The sequence below is a fragment of the Phytophthora infestans genome, genomic scaffold (genome assembly GCF_000142945.1).
Source record: "Phytophthora infestans T30-4 supercont1.35 genomic scaffold, whole genome shotgun sequence".
Classification (NCBI taxonomy): domain Eukaryota; phylum Oomycota; class Peronosporomycetes; order Peronosporales; family Peronosporaceae; genus Phytophthora; species Phytophthora infestans.
The window spans coordinates 250,501-265,174 of NW_003303724.1; the positions used below are offsets into that span (position 1 = coordinate 250,501).

Below are 14,674 nucleotides of genomic sequence, written 5' to 3' on the forward strand. Positions count from 1 at the left end.
AACTATACGGAGGCTTCGATAGCATCACTGGCCGCTACACGATGTTAGCTCCAGCGCTAATTCCTGTGTTTGAAGTTAGGCGGGGGCACGGAATCTGGAGGCGTGGACAACATCCAGCACGCGGGGGCGACGTATTCCATGTGGGATGTAAAGCTATGGTCCAGTATTGGACAGACGCCCAAGTACGACAAGTTTCTCGATATATTAGAAGTCGGTCTCGGCGCAGCGACTGCCCCAACACCTTCATCGACTGTAGCGTCCCCAACTCAAACGATCTCATCGACTGACTCTTGTCGAAAGTGTTCTTCGGCTCTAGCACGATGTCAAAGCGACCCTGGATGTCTCTCGCTGACCCGTGATTCGCTCGTTCCGTTGCTCACCAGCTCGCAAAACGGTCCGCCAATTTCTGTGGGGACGACAATAGTAGACGACTACGGCACGGCAGCTTTCAGAGGAGACTTTTATCCACAAATGGTGCTGCTACGTTACAGAGCCCCCTACACTCCGACAGCCTGGGACTTGCTAGCGGGTGAGTTCTTCTGTCTCTCGTACGGCTCGTGTGATATGGAATACAGCGATGTCTACGTCGATAATACGCTTGATCACGTGCCAATGAACTTGGAGCTAGTGCGCTCCTCCGTTAACGTGGAGCTGCGTACATTCGCTAGTACCGAGTGGGATGTTCAGATAAATGACGCACTGTTCTCGTACAAACCCAATGCAGCAGTCGCGACGTCGATCGAGGATTCTTCTCTTCAGTTCCAGAAGTGGCTTCAAGTTCTAGACTCCGATGACTCGGTGAAACTCGAGATTCAAGTGGCCGATCGTGTGGTTGACAGCGAGACAAAGACAGCGAAGCTGAGTCTCCGCTTGTTCGGCAGTTTCGACGATGACTTTTACCAGTATTTGATGGTTAGCCCAGCGATGATTCCTAATTTCTTGGTCGTAGGAGGAACGGCAGACACTACGGACCATTCTACTCGTGCTGAAGCGAATGTTACATTTCCCAGCTTGGTCATCTCATCCACGCGTCAGAAACCTCAATACAGCAAGATGTTGCGGATGTTATCCGAAGGAATTGACGCTCCGAGCCCTTCACCAGCGCCAGCACCAACCCCCACTCCAGCATCAATTTCTAGGTCAATGTCGCCCGATGATACCTGTCGCCAGTGCGAAGACAGCATCGCCTTGTGTCGGGATAATAGCGATTGTGTCGAGTCTTCTCGGGACAGACTCGTCCCGTTGCTACGTGGAGTTGAAATGACAGTGAGTTCTCACGCTGAGAATGACTATGGGAGTGCGCGGGTGGCCTCGAATTTAACTGCAGCGCTACTTACTCCGAATACTTTTCTCACACGTAGAGGCTGGGACTTGTTCGCGAATGAATTAGCGTGCTTTGCGACTTCGTGTGACTTGGAATATGCCGATGTTGTGTCACCGTTTCTAGATCTTCACATTCCGACATCTCTGAATATCGCTGAGCAAAAAGGTATTGTTTCTCTTCGCACATACGCGGATACTACGTGGAATATGCGGCTGAACAACGAATGGCTGTCGTATTCGCCTGACTCCAGCGACCCCATGACGATCTACGATGCAGCAGCCGCCCTCTATGATTGGATCGAGGCGCAGCTTACGCAGTCACCGTACGATCTCGTTGTTGACAGGGACCAACCGAAAATTGATTCTGGCTCTGGCGCTGCTACAATGCGAATGGGTTTTCATGGGCTGCCAGCTGCTTACGGCGAGCTGGTGGCGCCGCCATGGCTAATTCCTCGTTTTGAAGCCACGGGAGGAACCACGGGAGGAGGAGACACGGGGCTACCGGTTGCAGAAGGTAATGTTACTCCGTGGGAAATAGCTCTGGTAAGTCGCTCTCAAAGACCCCAGTACGGCAAATTCCTCGACCTACTTGCCTTTGGCCTTACCAGTCCATCGTGATTGAAAGGGAGTTGAAAGTAGAACTGTCACCTCAAAAGAACTTTGGTCCTTAAATACCCCTGTCCTAATTGTAGGAAAATGTATATCTTTTATCTTGAATGATTCTGGCGCGCAACACGCGTAGAGAACTTTGCTAAGCTTTAATAGTGGGTGCAACACATTTACAACTCTGCACGAGATGCGCTAACTAACGCCAAGCTTTTGATGCCTTTGAGCTCACAATCGCAAGAGAAGAGAGAGAGATAGAGAGAGATAGAGAGAGAGAGATCAAGTCTGATATTAAAAGAGATGAGGAGTCTTGACTGAGCTCTATTTGCTGCTGGTTCGTATTTCGAAGTAGATAATTTCTGATAAAACCAACCTGTAGCAGCGCTGTTGCCACCTCATATATATAATTTACAGCAACCTTTTCTATACCATCCTTTTTTATTAACCGAAGCTAACGTGAGCACTTGGGTCAACACGTGTGCCCAGATAGCGAATAGTCGTATTACCGGAAATGATGTTTAAAACTCCATAGAAACTCATTTATTAACATTGGGGAGATGACGACACCGCTCCTCATAATTCCGCAACACTTCTCGCTGATTAAAAGGTCCCTTCTTTTGAGCAGAAGAAACTTTGTGGATGATATCGTAGTGGAAAAGTATTGATGTTCAAATCACTCTTGCTCTTGGAGCATACATTAACGTTTGGTATTGGCTAACATATCAGGATTTGGACGGTTCGAAGGACACACTTAGTTTAAAAGCATTTTAGGGTTTTCTTAAATAGATCTCTAAATACTTAAAAAGAAATTAAAGAAAGTCTTTGTCATTCTCATACTCTAAGTCGATGAATCAGCAGGTATTCGTTCATGTATTCGAATGTAATCAAAGATCCTTCTTTTTTTTTGTTCGACATCAGAGTCATGTTCGTTATCACAAATGCAAAAAAAGGATTACTCTGGCGCTGTCGTGGTATGAGTCATACCGTATTCCACTCTAGCTTTTCCTTGCACTGTCGGCGCTGTTCGTTTTAATAGGATGCTCACCGCATTTAACAGTAGAAGAAGCCGCCGACAGGACGGCCAAACAGACAGCCGGGGCCGTAGATGGGACGTCCGAACGTGTTCCACCAGCCAAGAGGGTAGCGCCATCCGTAGCGGAAACCTCCGCCGAACGGGAACCGGAAGCGATGACGGAAGAATGGACCGCGACCTCCGAAGAACTGTTCCGTGTTCGTTCCGGGGACTGGTTCCTGGCCTCCGACAAGGGCCACTCCAGCCGGTAGATCCTCCGCTTCGGTCGGAGCCCCACCATTGGCGTGTACACAGCTCATGACAGCGATCAGCACGGAAAAGCAGCGCGGAAAATCGAATGTTTCATCTTGGCTCTGGCCAATACAGTTTCCTTCTTGTATCGGTAGCTCGAGTGCCGGAGAGAGGGTGGTAGCTCGAGAGCAAAACAGTAAATGAGCTGGAGTGGAATTTGGCTTGTATGTTGTTCTCAAAAGCTTTCGTGTATTTTACTGAAACTCTTTTTGCTGACTCGCGCAGATTCAAAAATTGGAATTGTCTTCCCTTTAATCTTTTTAGTCATTCCCAGAAATCGCAGCGAACACAATTTTAGTGAAATGCACAGAAGCTTTGAGGGCTTCGGACAAGGCCTTAAAACACGTAGCCTCGAACTCATTCGCTGTTTTGCAGTCCAGCACTCGAGCTACCAATACAAGAAGGAAACTGTATCGCCAGAGCAAGATGAAACATTCGATTTTCGCGCTGCTTTTCATGCTGATCGCTGTCATGAGCTGTGTACACGCCAATGGTGGGGCTCCAACCGAAGCGGAGGATCTACCGGCTGGAGTGGCCCTTGTCGGAGGCCAGGAACCAGTCCCCGGAACGAACACGGAGCAGTTCTTCGGAGGTCGCGGTCCATTCTTCCGTCATCGCTTCCGGTTCCCGTTCGGCGGAGGTTTCCGCTACGGATGGCGCTACCCTCTTGGCTGGTGGAACACGTTCGGACGTCCCATCTACGGCCCCGGCTGTCTGTTTGGCCGTCCTGTCGGCGGCTTCTTCTACTGTTAAATGCGGTGAGCATCCTATTGAAGCGAACAGCACCGACAGTGCAAGGAAAAACTAGAGTGTCATACGGTATGACTCATACCACGACAGCGCCAGAGCAATCCTTTTTTTGCATTTGTGATAACGAACACGACTTTAAGGTCGATAACTGATTTGGGTGTTTTTTTTTCTTCGTATTATTCCTGTTTTGGCGTCACTGATTATAATGCTGAAGCTTTCTAGTACGGAAGACTAGTATCGCAGACTGCTTATTCTCTAGCTTCCTGCTACGTGGTGATTGACACTGGGTTGAGCACATCCGCCGTTGAAACGCGGTGCTCGCAATTCTCACTACGGGGTTATGGTGAGGACCATATAACATCGTATCCCATTCTTTGCCTATGGCTGGCTGTCAGTTGCTTACGGCGAGCTGGTGGCGCCGCCATGGCTAATTCCTCGTTTTGAGGTCTCGGGAGGAACCACAGGAGGAGGAGACACGGGGCTACCGGTTGCAGAAGGTAATGTTACTCCGTGGGAAATAGCTCTGGTAAGTCGCTCTCAAAGACCCCAGTACGGCAAATTCCTCGACCTACTTGCCTTTGGCCTTACCAGTCCATCGTGATTGAAAGGGAGTTGAAAGTAGAACTGTCACCTCAAAAGAACTTTGGTCCTTAAATACCCCTGTCCTAATTGTAGGAAAATGTATATCTTTTATCTTGAATGATTCTGGCGCGCAACACGCGTAGAGAGCTTTGCTAAGCTTTGGTAGTGGGTGCAACACATTTACAACTCTGCGGAGCAGGTGCACGAGATGCGCTAACTAACGCCAAGCTTTTGATGCCTTTGAGCTCACAATCGCAAGAAGAGAGAGAGATAGAGAGAGATAGAGAGAGAGAGATCAAGTCTGATATTAAAAGAGATGAGGAGTCTTGACTGAGCTCTATTTGCTGCTGGTTCGTATTTCGAAGTAGATAATTTCTGATAAAACCAACCTGTAGCAGCGCTGTTGCCACCTCATATATATAATTTACAGCAACCTTTTCTATACCATCCTTTTTATTTAACCGAAGCTAACGTGAGCACTTGGGTCAACACGTGTGCCCAGATAGCGAATAGTCGTATTACCGGAAATGATGTTTAAAACTCCATAGAAACTCATTTATTATCATTGGGGAGATGACGACACCGCTCCTCATAATTCCGCAACACTTCTCGCTGATTAAAAGGTCCCTTCTTTTGAGCAGAAGAAACTTTGTGGATGATATCGTAGTGGAAAAGTATTGATGTTCAAATCACTCTTGCTCTTGGAGCATACATTAACGTTTGGTATTGGCTAACATATCAGGATTTGGACGGTTCGAAGGACACACTAAGTTTAAAAGCATTTTAGGGTTTTCTTAAATAGATCTCTAAATACTTAAAAAGAAATTAAAGAAAGTCTTTGTCATTCTCATACTCTAAGTCGATGAATCAGCAGGTATTCGTTCATGTATTCGAATGTAATCAAAGATCCTTCTTTTTTTTTGTTCGACATCAGAGTCATGTTCGTTATCACAAATGCAAAAAAAGGATTACTCTGGCGCTGTCGTGGTATGAGTCATACCGTATTCCACTCTAGCTTTTCCTTGCACTGTCGGCGCTGTTCGTTTTAATAGGATGCTCACCGCATTTAACAGTAGAAGAAGCCGCCGACAGGACGGCCAAACAGACAGCCGGGGCCGTAGATGGGACGTCCGAACGTGTTCCACCAGCCAAGAGGGTAGCGCCATCCGTAGCGGAAACCTCCGCCAAACGGGAACCGGAAGCGATGACGAAAGAATCGACCGCGACCTCCGAAGAACTGTTCCGTGTTCGTTCCGGGGACTGGTTCCTGGCCTCCGACAAGGGCCACTCCAGCCGGTAGATCCTCCGCTTCGGTCGGAGCCCCACCATTGGCGTGTACACAGCTCATGGCAGCGATCAGCACGAAAAGCAGCGCGAAAATCGAATGTTTCATCTTGCTCTGGCGATACAGTTTCCTTCTTGTATTGGTAGCTCGAGTGCTGGAGAGAGGGTGGTAGCTCGAGAGCAAAACAGTAAATGAGCTGGAGTGGAATTTGGCTTGTATGTTGTTCTCAAAAGCTTTCGTGTATTTTACTGAAACTCTTTTTGCTGACTCGCGCAGATGTAACGTTGGTTAAAATTACTCAAAAATTGGAATTGTCTTCCCTTTAATCTTTTTAGTCATTCCCAGAAATCGCAGCGAAAACAATTTCAGTGAAATGCACAGAAGCTTTGAGGGCTTCGGACAAGGCCTTAAAACACGTAGCCTCGAACTCATTCGCTGTTTTGCAGTCCAGCACTCGAGCTACCAATACAAGAAGGAAACTGTATCGCCAGAGCAAGATGAAACATTCGATTTTCGCGCTGCTTTTCGTGCTGATCGCTGTCATGAGCTGTGTACACGCCAATGGTGGGGCTCCAACCGAAGCGGAGGATCTACCGGCTGGAGTGGCCCTTGTCGGAGACCAGGAACCAGTTCCCGGAACGAACACGGAACAGTTCTTCGGAGGTCGCGGTCGATTCTTTCGTCATCGCTTCCGGTTCCCGTTTGGCGGAGGTTTCCGCTACGGATGGCGCTACCCTCTTGGCTGGTGGAACACGTTCGGACGTCCCATCTACGGCCCCGGCTGTCTGTTTGGCCGTCCTGTCGGCGGCTTCTTCTACTGTTAAACGCGGTGGGCATCCTATTGAAGCGAACAGCACCGACAGTGCAAGGAAAAACTAGAGTGTCATACGGTATGACTCATACCACGACAGCGCCAGAGCAATCCTTTTTTTGCATTTGTGATAACGAACACGACTTTAAGGTCGATAACTGATTTAGGTGTGTTTTTTTTTCTTCGTATTATTCCTGTTTTGGCGTCACTGATTCTAATGCTGAAGCTTTCTAGTACGGAAGACTAGTATCGCAGACTGCTAATTCTCTAGCTTCCTGCTACGTGGTGTTTGACACTGGGTTGAGCACATCCGCCGTTGAAACGCGGTGCTCGCAATTCTCACTACGGGGTTATGGTGAGGACCATATAACATCGTATCCCATTCTTTGCCTATGGCTGGCTGTCAGTTGCTTACGGCGAGCTGGTGGCGCCGCCATGGCTAATTCCTCGTTTTGAGGTCTCGGGAGGAACCACGGGAGGAGGAGACACGGGGCTACCGGTTGCAGAAGGTAATGTTACTCCGTGGGAAATAGCTCTGGTAAGTCGCTCTCAAAGACCCCAGTACGGCAAATTCCTCGACCTACTTGCCTTTGGCCTTACCAGTCCATCGTGATTGAAAGGGAGTTGAAAGTAGAACTGTCACCTCAAAAGAACTTTGGTCCTTAAATACCCCTGTCCTAATTGTAGGAAAATGTATATCTTTTATCTTGAATGATTCTGGCGCGCAACACGCGTAGAGAGCTTTGCTAAGCTTTGGTAGTGGGTGCAACACATTTACAACTCTGCGGAGCAGGTGCACGAGATGCGCTAACTAACGCCAAGCTTTTGATGCCTTTGAGCTCACAATCGCAAGAAGAGAGAGAGATAGAGAGAGAGAGATAGAGAGAGAGAGATCAAGTCTGATATTAAAAGAGATGAGGAGTCTTGACTGAGCTCTATTTGCTGCTGGTTCGTATTTCGAAGTAGATAATTTCTGATAAAACCAACCTGTAGCAGCGCTGTTGCCACCTCATATATATAATTTACAGCAACCTTTTCTATACCATCCTTTTTTTAACCGAAGCTAACGTGAGCACTTGGGTCAACACGTGTGCCCAGATAGCGAATAGTCGTATTACCGGAAATGATGTTTAAAACTCCATAGAAACTCATTTATTATCATTGGGGAGATGACGACACCGCTCCTCATAATTCCGCAACACTTCTCGCTGATTAAAAGGTCCCTTCTTTTGAGCAGAAGAAACTTTGTGGATGATATCGTCGTGGAAAAGTATTGATGTTCAAATCACTCTTGCTCTTGGAGCATACATTAACGTTTGGTATTGGCTAACATATCAGGATTTGGACGGTTCGAAGGACACACTAAGTTTAAAAGCATTTTAGGGTTTTCTTAAATAGATCTCTAAATACTTAAAAAGAAATTAAAGAAAGTCTTTGTCATTCTCATACTCTAAGTCGATGAATCAGCAGGTATTCGTTCATGTATTCGAATGTAATCAAAGATCCTTCTTTTTTTTTGTTCGACATCAGAGTCATGTTCGTTATCACAAATGCAAATCAAGGATTGCTCTGGCGCTGTCGTGGTATGAGTCATACCGTATGCCACTCTAGCTTTTCCTTGCACTGTCGGTGCTGTTGGCTTTAATAGGATGCCCACCGCATTTAACAGTAGAAGAAGCCGCCGACAGGACGGCCAAACAGACAGCCGGGGCCGTAGATGGGACGTCCGAACGTGTTCCACCAGCCAAGAGGGTAGCGCCATCCGTAGCGGAAACCTCCGCCGAACGGGAACCGGAAGCGATGACGAAAGAATCGACCGCGACCTCCGAAGAACTGTTCCGTGTTCGTTCCGGGGACTGGTTCCTGGTCTCCGACAAGGGCCACTCCAGCCGGTAGATCCTCCTCTTCGGTTGGAGCCCCACCATTGGCGTGTACACAGCTCATGACAGCGATCAGCATGAAAAGCAGCGCGAAAATCGAATGTTTCATCTTGCTCTGGCGATACAGTTTCCTTCTTGTATTGGTAGCTCGAGTGCTGGACTGCAAAACAGCGAATGAGTTCGAGGCTACGTGTTTTAAGGCCTTGTCCGAAGCCCTCAAAGCTTCTGTGCATTTCACTGAAATTGTGTTCGCTGCGATTCCTGGGAATGACTAAAAAGATTAAAAGGGAGACAATTCCAATTTTTGAGTAATTTTAATCAACGTTACATCTGCGCGAGTCAGCAAAAAGAGTTTCAGTAAAATACACGAAAACTTTTGAGGTCATCCGACAACAACATACAAGCCGAATTCCACTCCAGCTCATTTACTGTTTTGCTCTCGAGCTACCACCCTCTCTCCGGCACTCGAGCTACCAATACAAGAAGGAAACTGTATTGCCAGTTCAAGATGAAACATTCGATTTTCGCGCTGCTTTTCGTGCTGATCGCTGTCGTGAGCTGCGTACACGCCAATGGTGGGGCTCCGACCGAAGCGGAGGATCTACCGGCTGGAGTGGCCCTTGTCGGAGGCCAGGAACCAGTCCCCGGAACGAACACGGAACAGTTCTTCGGAGGTCGCGGTCCATTCTTCCGTCATCGCTTCCGGTTCCCGTTCGGCGGAGATTTCCGCTACGGATGGCGCTACCCTCTTGGCTGGTGGAACACGTTCGGACGTCCCATCTACGGCCCCGGCTGTCTGTTTGGCCGTCCTGTCGGCGGCTTCTTTTACTGTTAAATGTGGTGGGCATCCTATTAAAGCCAACAGCACCGACAGTGCAAGGAAAAGCTAGAGTGGAATACGGTATGACTCATACCACGACAGCGCCAGAGCAATCCTTTTTTTGCATTTGTGATAACGAACACGACTTTAAGGTCGATAACTGATTTAGGTGTGTTTTTTTTTCTTCGTATTATTCCTGTTTTGGCGTCACTGATTATAATGCTGAAGCTTTCTAGTACGGAAGACTAGTATCGCAGACTGCTAATTCTCTAGTTTTCTGTTGCGTGGTGATTGACACTGAGTTGAGCCCATCCGCCGTTGAAACGCGGGATTCGTGATTCTCACTACACGGGAGTTATGGTGAATACCACATACCATTCATAACGTTAGGCTTGTATCCAATTATAGTTTATGGACGGGAGGAGGTTGTCCTTGCGTTACCGGGAACGGTTAAAGCTGGAAGCAGCTGTTATTTTTTCTATAGCGTTTCCCTTAGGATTTATTATAAGTGGGAGAAATCCTCGCACTAACTGTAATCGGCTAGTTGCACTTGAAAAGCTTCTATTTTTCCTTGTGACTTTACCACTTCCTTTTGTGGAATGAAAGCGGGCGGGAATGGCTTCCGAGCGAACCTAATGGATTATCGAGGGCAGCTACTAAATGGTAAGCGTTCTCGGCATTGTCATTTGACCGTATTGCCCATGTTCGGTACCTCAAGCATATTTTGCAGCAACGACGTTCTTGCCCCAGTTGCCACGCAAGAGGCTTCAGCTGGACAAGACAGCCCGGTTAGAGTGTATTCGACCACTTCTAACACCCTTCAACTCTCAAGTGGGAAAATTGAACACTGGACGTCATTTGCGAGAACTATCTAACGCGGTCTAGTGGACTCGATATCTATCAAATAGTCCAAAGCACATACTACGTCCCATTTGTCACGGTATCATGGTGAGGACTTGTACTTCACGATGGAAATTGTAGAGTGAATTGAAAATTAAAACTAGCTGCAGATCTACGAACTGGACACGCTCATGTGTCCAACGCATTGTCCGTAAACAACAGTGACCTCGCCAACAGGGCAGCGTCCCGTAAGCATTCATAAAAGAGAGTGACCTTATCAGGTCTAGAATCATACACGGAGGTAACTCCGTTGCACCAGTACGTAATTCGATTTTAGCTAAAAGGTGCATACAATTGAAAAGCTTGACATATACATGTATTCTGAATTTCTTGACATCTGAGTACAGTTTCAGCAAATAATTTGTTGTTTGTCGCCTTCAAACAAAATGTAGAAGTGAGCTTGTTTATCTTATGTACTAGCAATATGCTTGACTACTGAAAAGTCGTCCGTTCTGCAGCCACCAGCTGAAGTGTCGTCCGTTGTAAACTTCAATGTGTTGCACTTGTACTAAAGCAAGCGCTGTTACCGCTGAGCTGCGGCTGCTGCACTTTGTAGCATTAGCAACAACACTCCCCCTCCGATGACGTAGCTGTAGTTCTTGGGCTCAACGCGATCGTGTAGTCGATTGTCTACTTGATCCGGAGCGCTTTATGCAGAGCTCTCACTTCGCTCTGCTTGTGGTTATTCTTGACAAAGGCTCGCACAGCCACTGGAACGTCTTGTAGCAGCATGTCTGCTGGATCCCAAGAGTCCTCTTTATTACTGAGACCTCTCCAGCGCACCTCAATTTAACGGCGCTTTGCCTCCGAGCAGTAGCGCGCCTCAAGCAACTTGTCAATAACGTGCTCTTCACTGTTGTGAGCAACGTGCTTCAACATGTCCTCATTTACGTTCAGAGAACTGTCTGCGTAAAACTTAAGACGGCTAGCATGAGCTTCACGTCGCTGCCCAGTGATGAGGTTTTCTATCCCGAAAATCCAATTGGAGACCGTCCTTGTCACTTGGGGCGGTCCACACCACTTAACTAGCAGTTTACTGCGTGTATGCTGCCAGAAATCGTCGTACAGCACGTAGTCACCGATGTCGAACTGAGCCATAGCTGTTCCAAGCTTTTTTGTTGTGACTCTTACGAGCTGCAGCTCGTACCTTCCGGTTCACTTGGTTTGTACGACGATGCATTTCATCTAGTGCTTTGCGCTGATTTTCACGTGGTCTTGCTGAGATGCCTGTATACTTTCCAGTGTAGCCATTTCAGCCGGTCCTGAAACCACAAGGTTATCTGTTGGAGACATAGCCGGTAGTCCCGTCATCGACGTAATGGGGGCCACTCCTCCTAGCGATGGCGACAGTGAGTTGTTGAGCACCATCTGCACGATCTTCACCACGCGTGGCCATTCCTGTGGCATTCTCCATTCGAATAAAAGGTCACGGCAACAACGGAGCGCTTCGCGCATCACCACTTCCACGGTGCCGTTTACCCCATGGGCATCTTGCCGTTGTGAAGTGGTGGTGCGCACCTAATGCATGCTGCAAGGCCCCAATGCTTTTGTTCTCGAAGTGTGTGCTCTGGTCGCTGACCTGGTGCGACGCACTCCGAACGAAGCAAACCACTCAAGCAAGCCGTTAAATGTTGTGTCTACATCTACGGTAGCAGCAACGTACTTGGACACATCGTTCTTAATAACCAGGATGTAGGTCTCTCCAGAGTCACTGACCCCCATGAACAAATAGTACCAGTAAATGAACTAGTTCGGGTGCTCTGCTTGCATTGCTTCGCCTAATATCCTAGGCTGTGGGTGGTCCACCGAGTGTGCTCGCGCAGTGCAAACATCGTTTAACAAAGGACTCAGCATCTTTGCTCATACCCGTCCAGGAAAACTCGGCACCAATCTTTTTCAGCGTCGTTTGCCACTCCATGGTGACCCGCGACCCCAAAATGGTCCAACCACACAACACGAACTTGCAGCTCTGCTGCTTTGTTCGGAATCCAAATTCTGTTCTTTGTGTCCTTCCACGACCTATCTGCCGTAGATTGGACCGCGCCACTGGGAGGCGCCCCTGCGCCCTGAGCAGCCACGATGTCGGCCACTGTAGGCCACTGAAACGACTCATCAAGCTGTGATGATAGAGATAACTCCATATGACGAATTGCGCACACTGTTTTGTACGCTGACACCTAACGTGAAAGCAGGTCTCTCCACACGTTATCACCCCCTGTAATGTCGTAGATCTCCATCGTTATAGGTTATGAGAAGTAGTGACCCACCCGTGCAACTTATCTGCAGTGTATCCGCGCCACCAGACTTGGATACACTAAGGGGAACGAAAATGTAACGTAGGTTGCGGTGGTCGGTGTACATGGAGAAGCCATCCGGCCGATGTAGCAGATAGCCTGCTCGCCGGCACGCTTCAATGATTGCATAGGCCTCTTTCTTCACAATGGCCCACCGCTTCGCCGAACCACTGAAAGTCCCGTTGAGCATCAACAATGGCTGATGATCTTACACACTTAGCGGTCTCATGACATGATCCTGCGAAACTTGAGTTATTGCAGCGCCCCAGTGCTCGTCACTGGCGTCAGTATACACACATAGTATCTTTGTTGGGTCGGGGTGCTCTAGCTGCAGCGCATGTTGCAGTGCTGTTTTGCAACGACGTAAGCAGTCTTCTTCTTCTGGTCCCCAGCCAACGTCACTCAACAGCACCTTTCGGACCTGCGTCTTCGTGCGACCACCTGCCTTTTCATACACTTTCTCCTTAAACTTCAGCAGTGGGTCGATCAGTTTATTATATGCTAAGAGTAACGTTGGCAGCCAGTTCAGAGCACAACCGAACTGCTGCAGATTTTGGCCTGTGGTGGGCGGCTAAAGTTTCGTCAATGCCTCCACTCTATCTGGATCGTGCCGCACCCCGTCATCGGACACAATGCGACCCACTACAGCGCTTCCCGCAAGTAGAAGGAGCACTTCTTGGGATTCAGCTTTAGGCCTTTATCCGCACAAATAGTGAGCACCTTCTTCAGTAAGGCTAACAGACCCTCTTCAGTGCCATTGTAGCCCAGAAGGTCATCAATCCATATCAAAATGCTACTGCTGAACACCTCGAAGAACATCTCCCGTACCGTAGATTGCACGTATGCCACGCTGTTGGTGCCCTCCCATGAGCACACGAGTCGGATTAATCACCCCTTCCTCCGTCAAAATCGAATCGATCTCCTGGGAGAACGGAGCCATGGCGAATTGCCAAAACCTTTGAGGAAATCTAGTGAAAAGAAACGTGAAGATCCACGTAAGCGATCAAAAATCACCTCAAGAACAGGCATTTTACCAGACAATTTGCTCCACACACTCATTGGGTCCCCTAACATTCACTGTCATTCGGTGGCTCCAGTCTCAGGTTTGTTCACTACATGAGGTGGTGAGCACTACTTACTCCTAAGATTTCGGTAGCACAGTCCTGCAGCGATAAGCGCGTCGATGTGCCCCTTCAAGAACTCTCGATGCGCTTGTGAGTATCGACGAGCACGGCGCCGCACAGGGGTGACACCGGTTTTTCAACGTAACCTCCATCGGCAGCATGTTCACAGAAGGATCACGGCCAATCACAAATCGGAACACGTCAATAAACTGCATCAGTATCATAAAAAGTTCTTCGACAAATTCGGCTGACGCTCCCAAACTACGAGCTTCCTCCACTTCTTTTAAAAGAATAATCGCTTTTCTCTGCTGACGTTCAGCGTCCTTATCATCATCAAATACCGGGAAACAGGCCTGTGTGGTGTTGGAAATCCCACGTGAATTCTAGCTACAGATGTAGTTAGGATGTTCCCACAACAATACGTCTACTAGGATAGTAAACGATCGTTCGGGCGGACCTGAAGACCCCAGTTCTGCCCTTGCACCGGGACAAACTGGACCTTGTAAACTACTTATATAGGCCAACCAGTAAAATAAGAACACGCTACTAGCACGAGCAAAGCTAGCAGGTGTTTTGAATCCTCGTGGTCCCAACAGCGGAAGGGTACCAGGCACGGGTAAGCCTTTTACGAGATCACCGAGTGTTCAACACTCGGCTGGAAGAAATAAAAGGGAGGCAATTCAAGCACTCCCAGTCGTGCAAATAGGCAACAATAAGCCGTCACGTAAAACCTCCCGATAATAATCGGCCAATACACAAAGTCTCTTGGCCTTGCCGGATGAACCCTCGCTACAGAGCTTCGAGTTCACCGACAGGCATAACACACTCAAACAAGCTTGACCTGACGCTTACCTTGAAGCCGGTCGTCGCTCTGTGTGCTTGAGTGGAAATTCTGTTCTGTATTTAAGCTTACCCTTTCGGGTCTATTCCTAATAAGAAGTCCTAATCAAGTATACAAATATCAAGTGAACAATT

The 14,674-nt window shown here is 48.2% G+C and overlaps 1 protein-coding gene across 1 annotated transcript; it reads left to right on the forward strand.

Annotated features, from left to right (window-relative positions):
* Window positions 1–6,412: 6,412 nt before the first annotated feature.
* PITG_15187 (uncharacterized protein) lies at window positions 6,413–6,694 on the forward strand (the record flags this gene model as incomplete). Its single annotated transcript, XM_002898610.1, has 1 exon — window positions 6,413–6,694. One exon carries the CDS (start codon window positions 6,413–6,415, stop codon window positions 6,692–6,694), a length of 282 nt encoding a protein of 93 aa, XP_002898656.1.
* Between the last annotated feature and the right edge of the window lie 7,980 nt (window positions 6,695–14,674).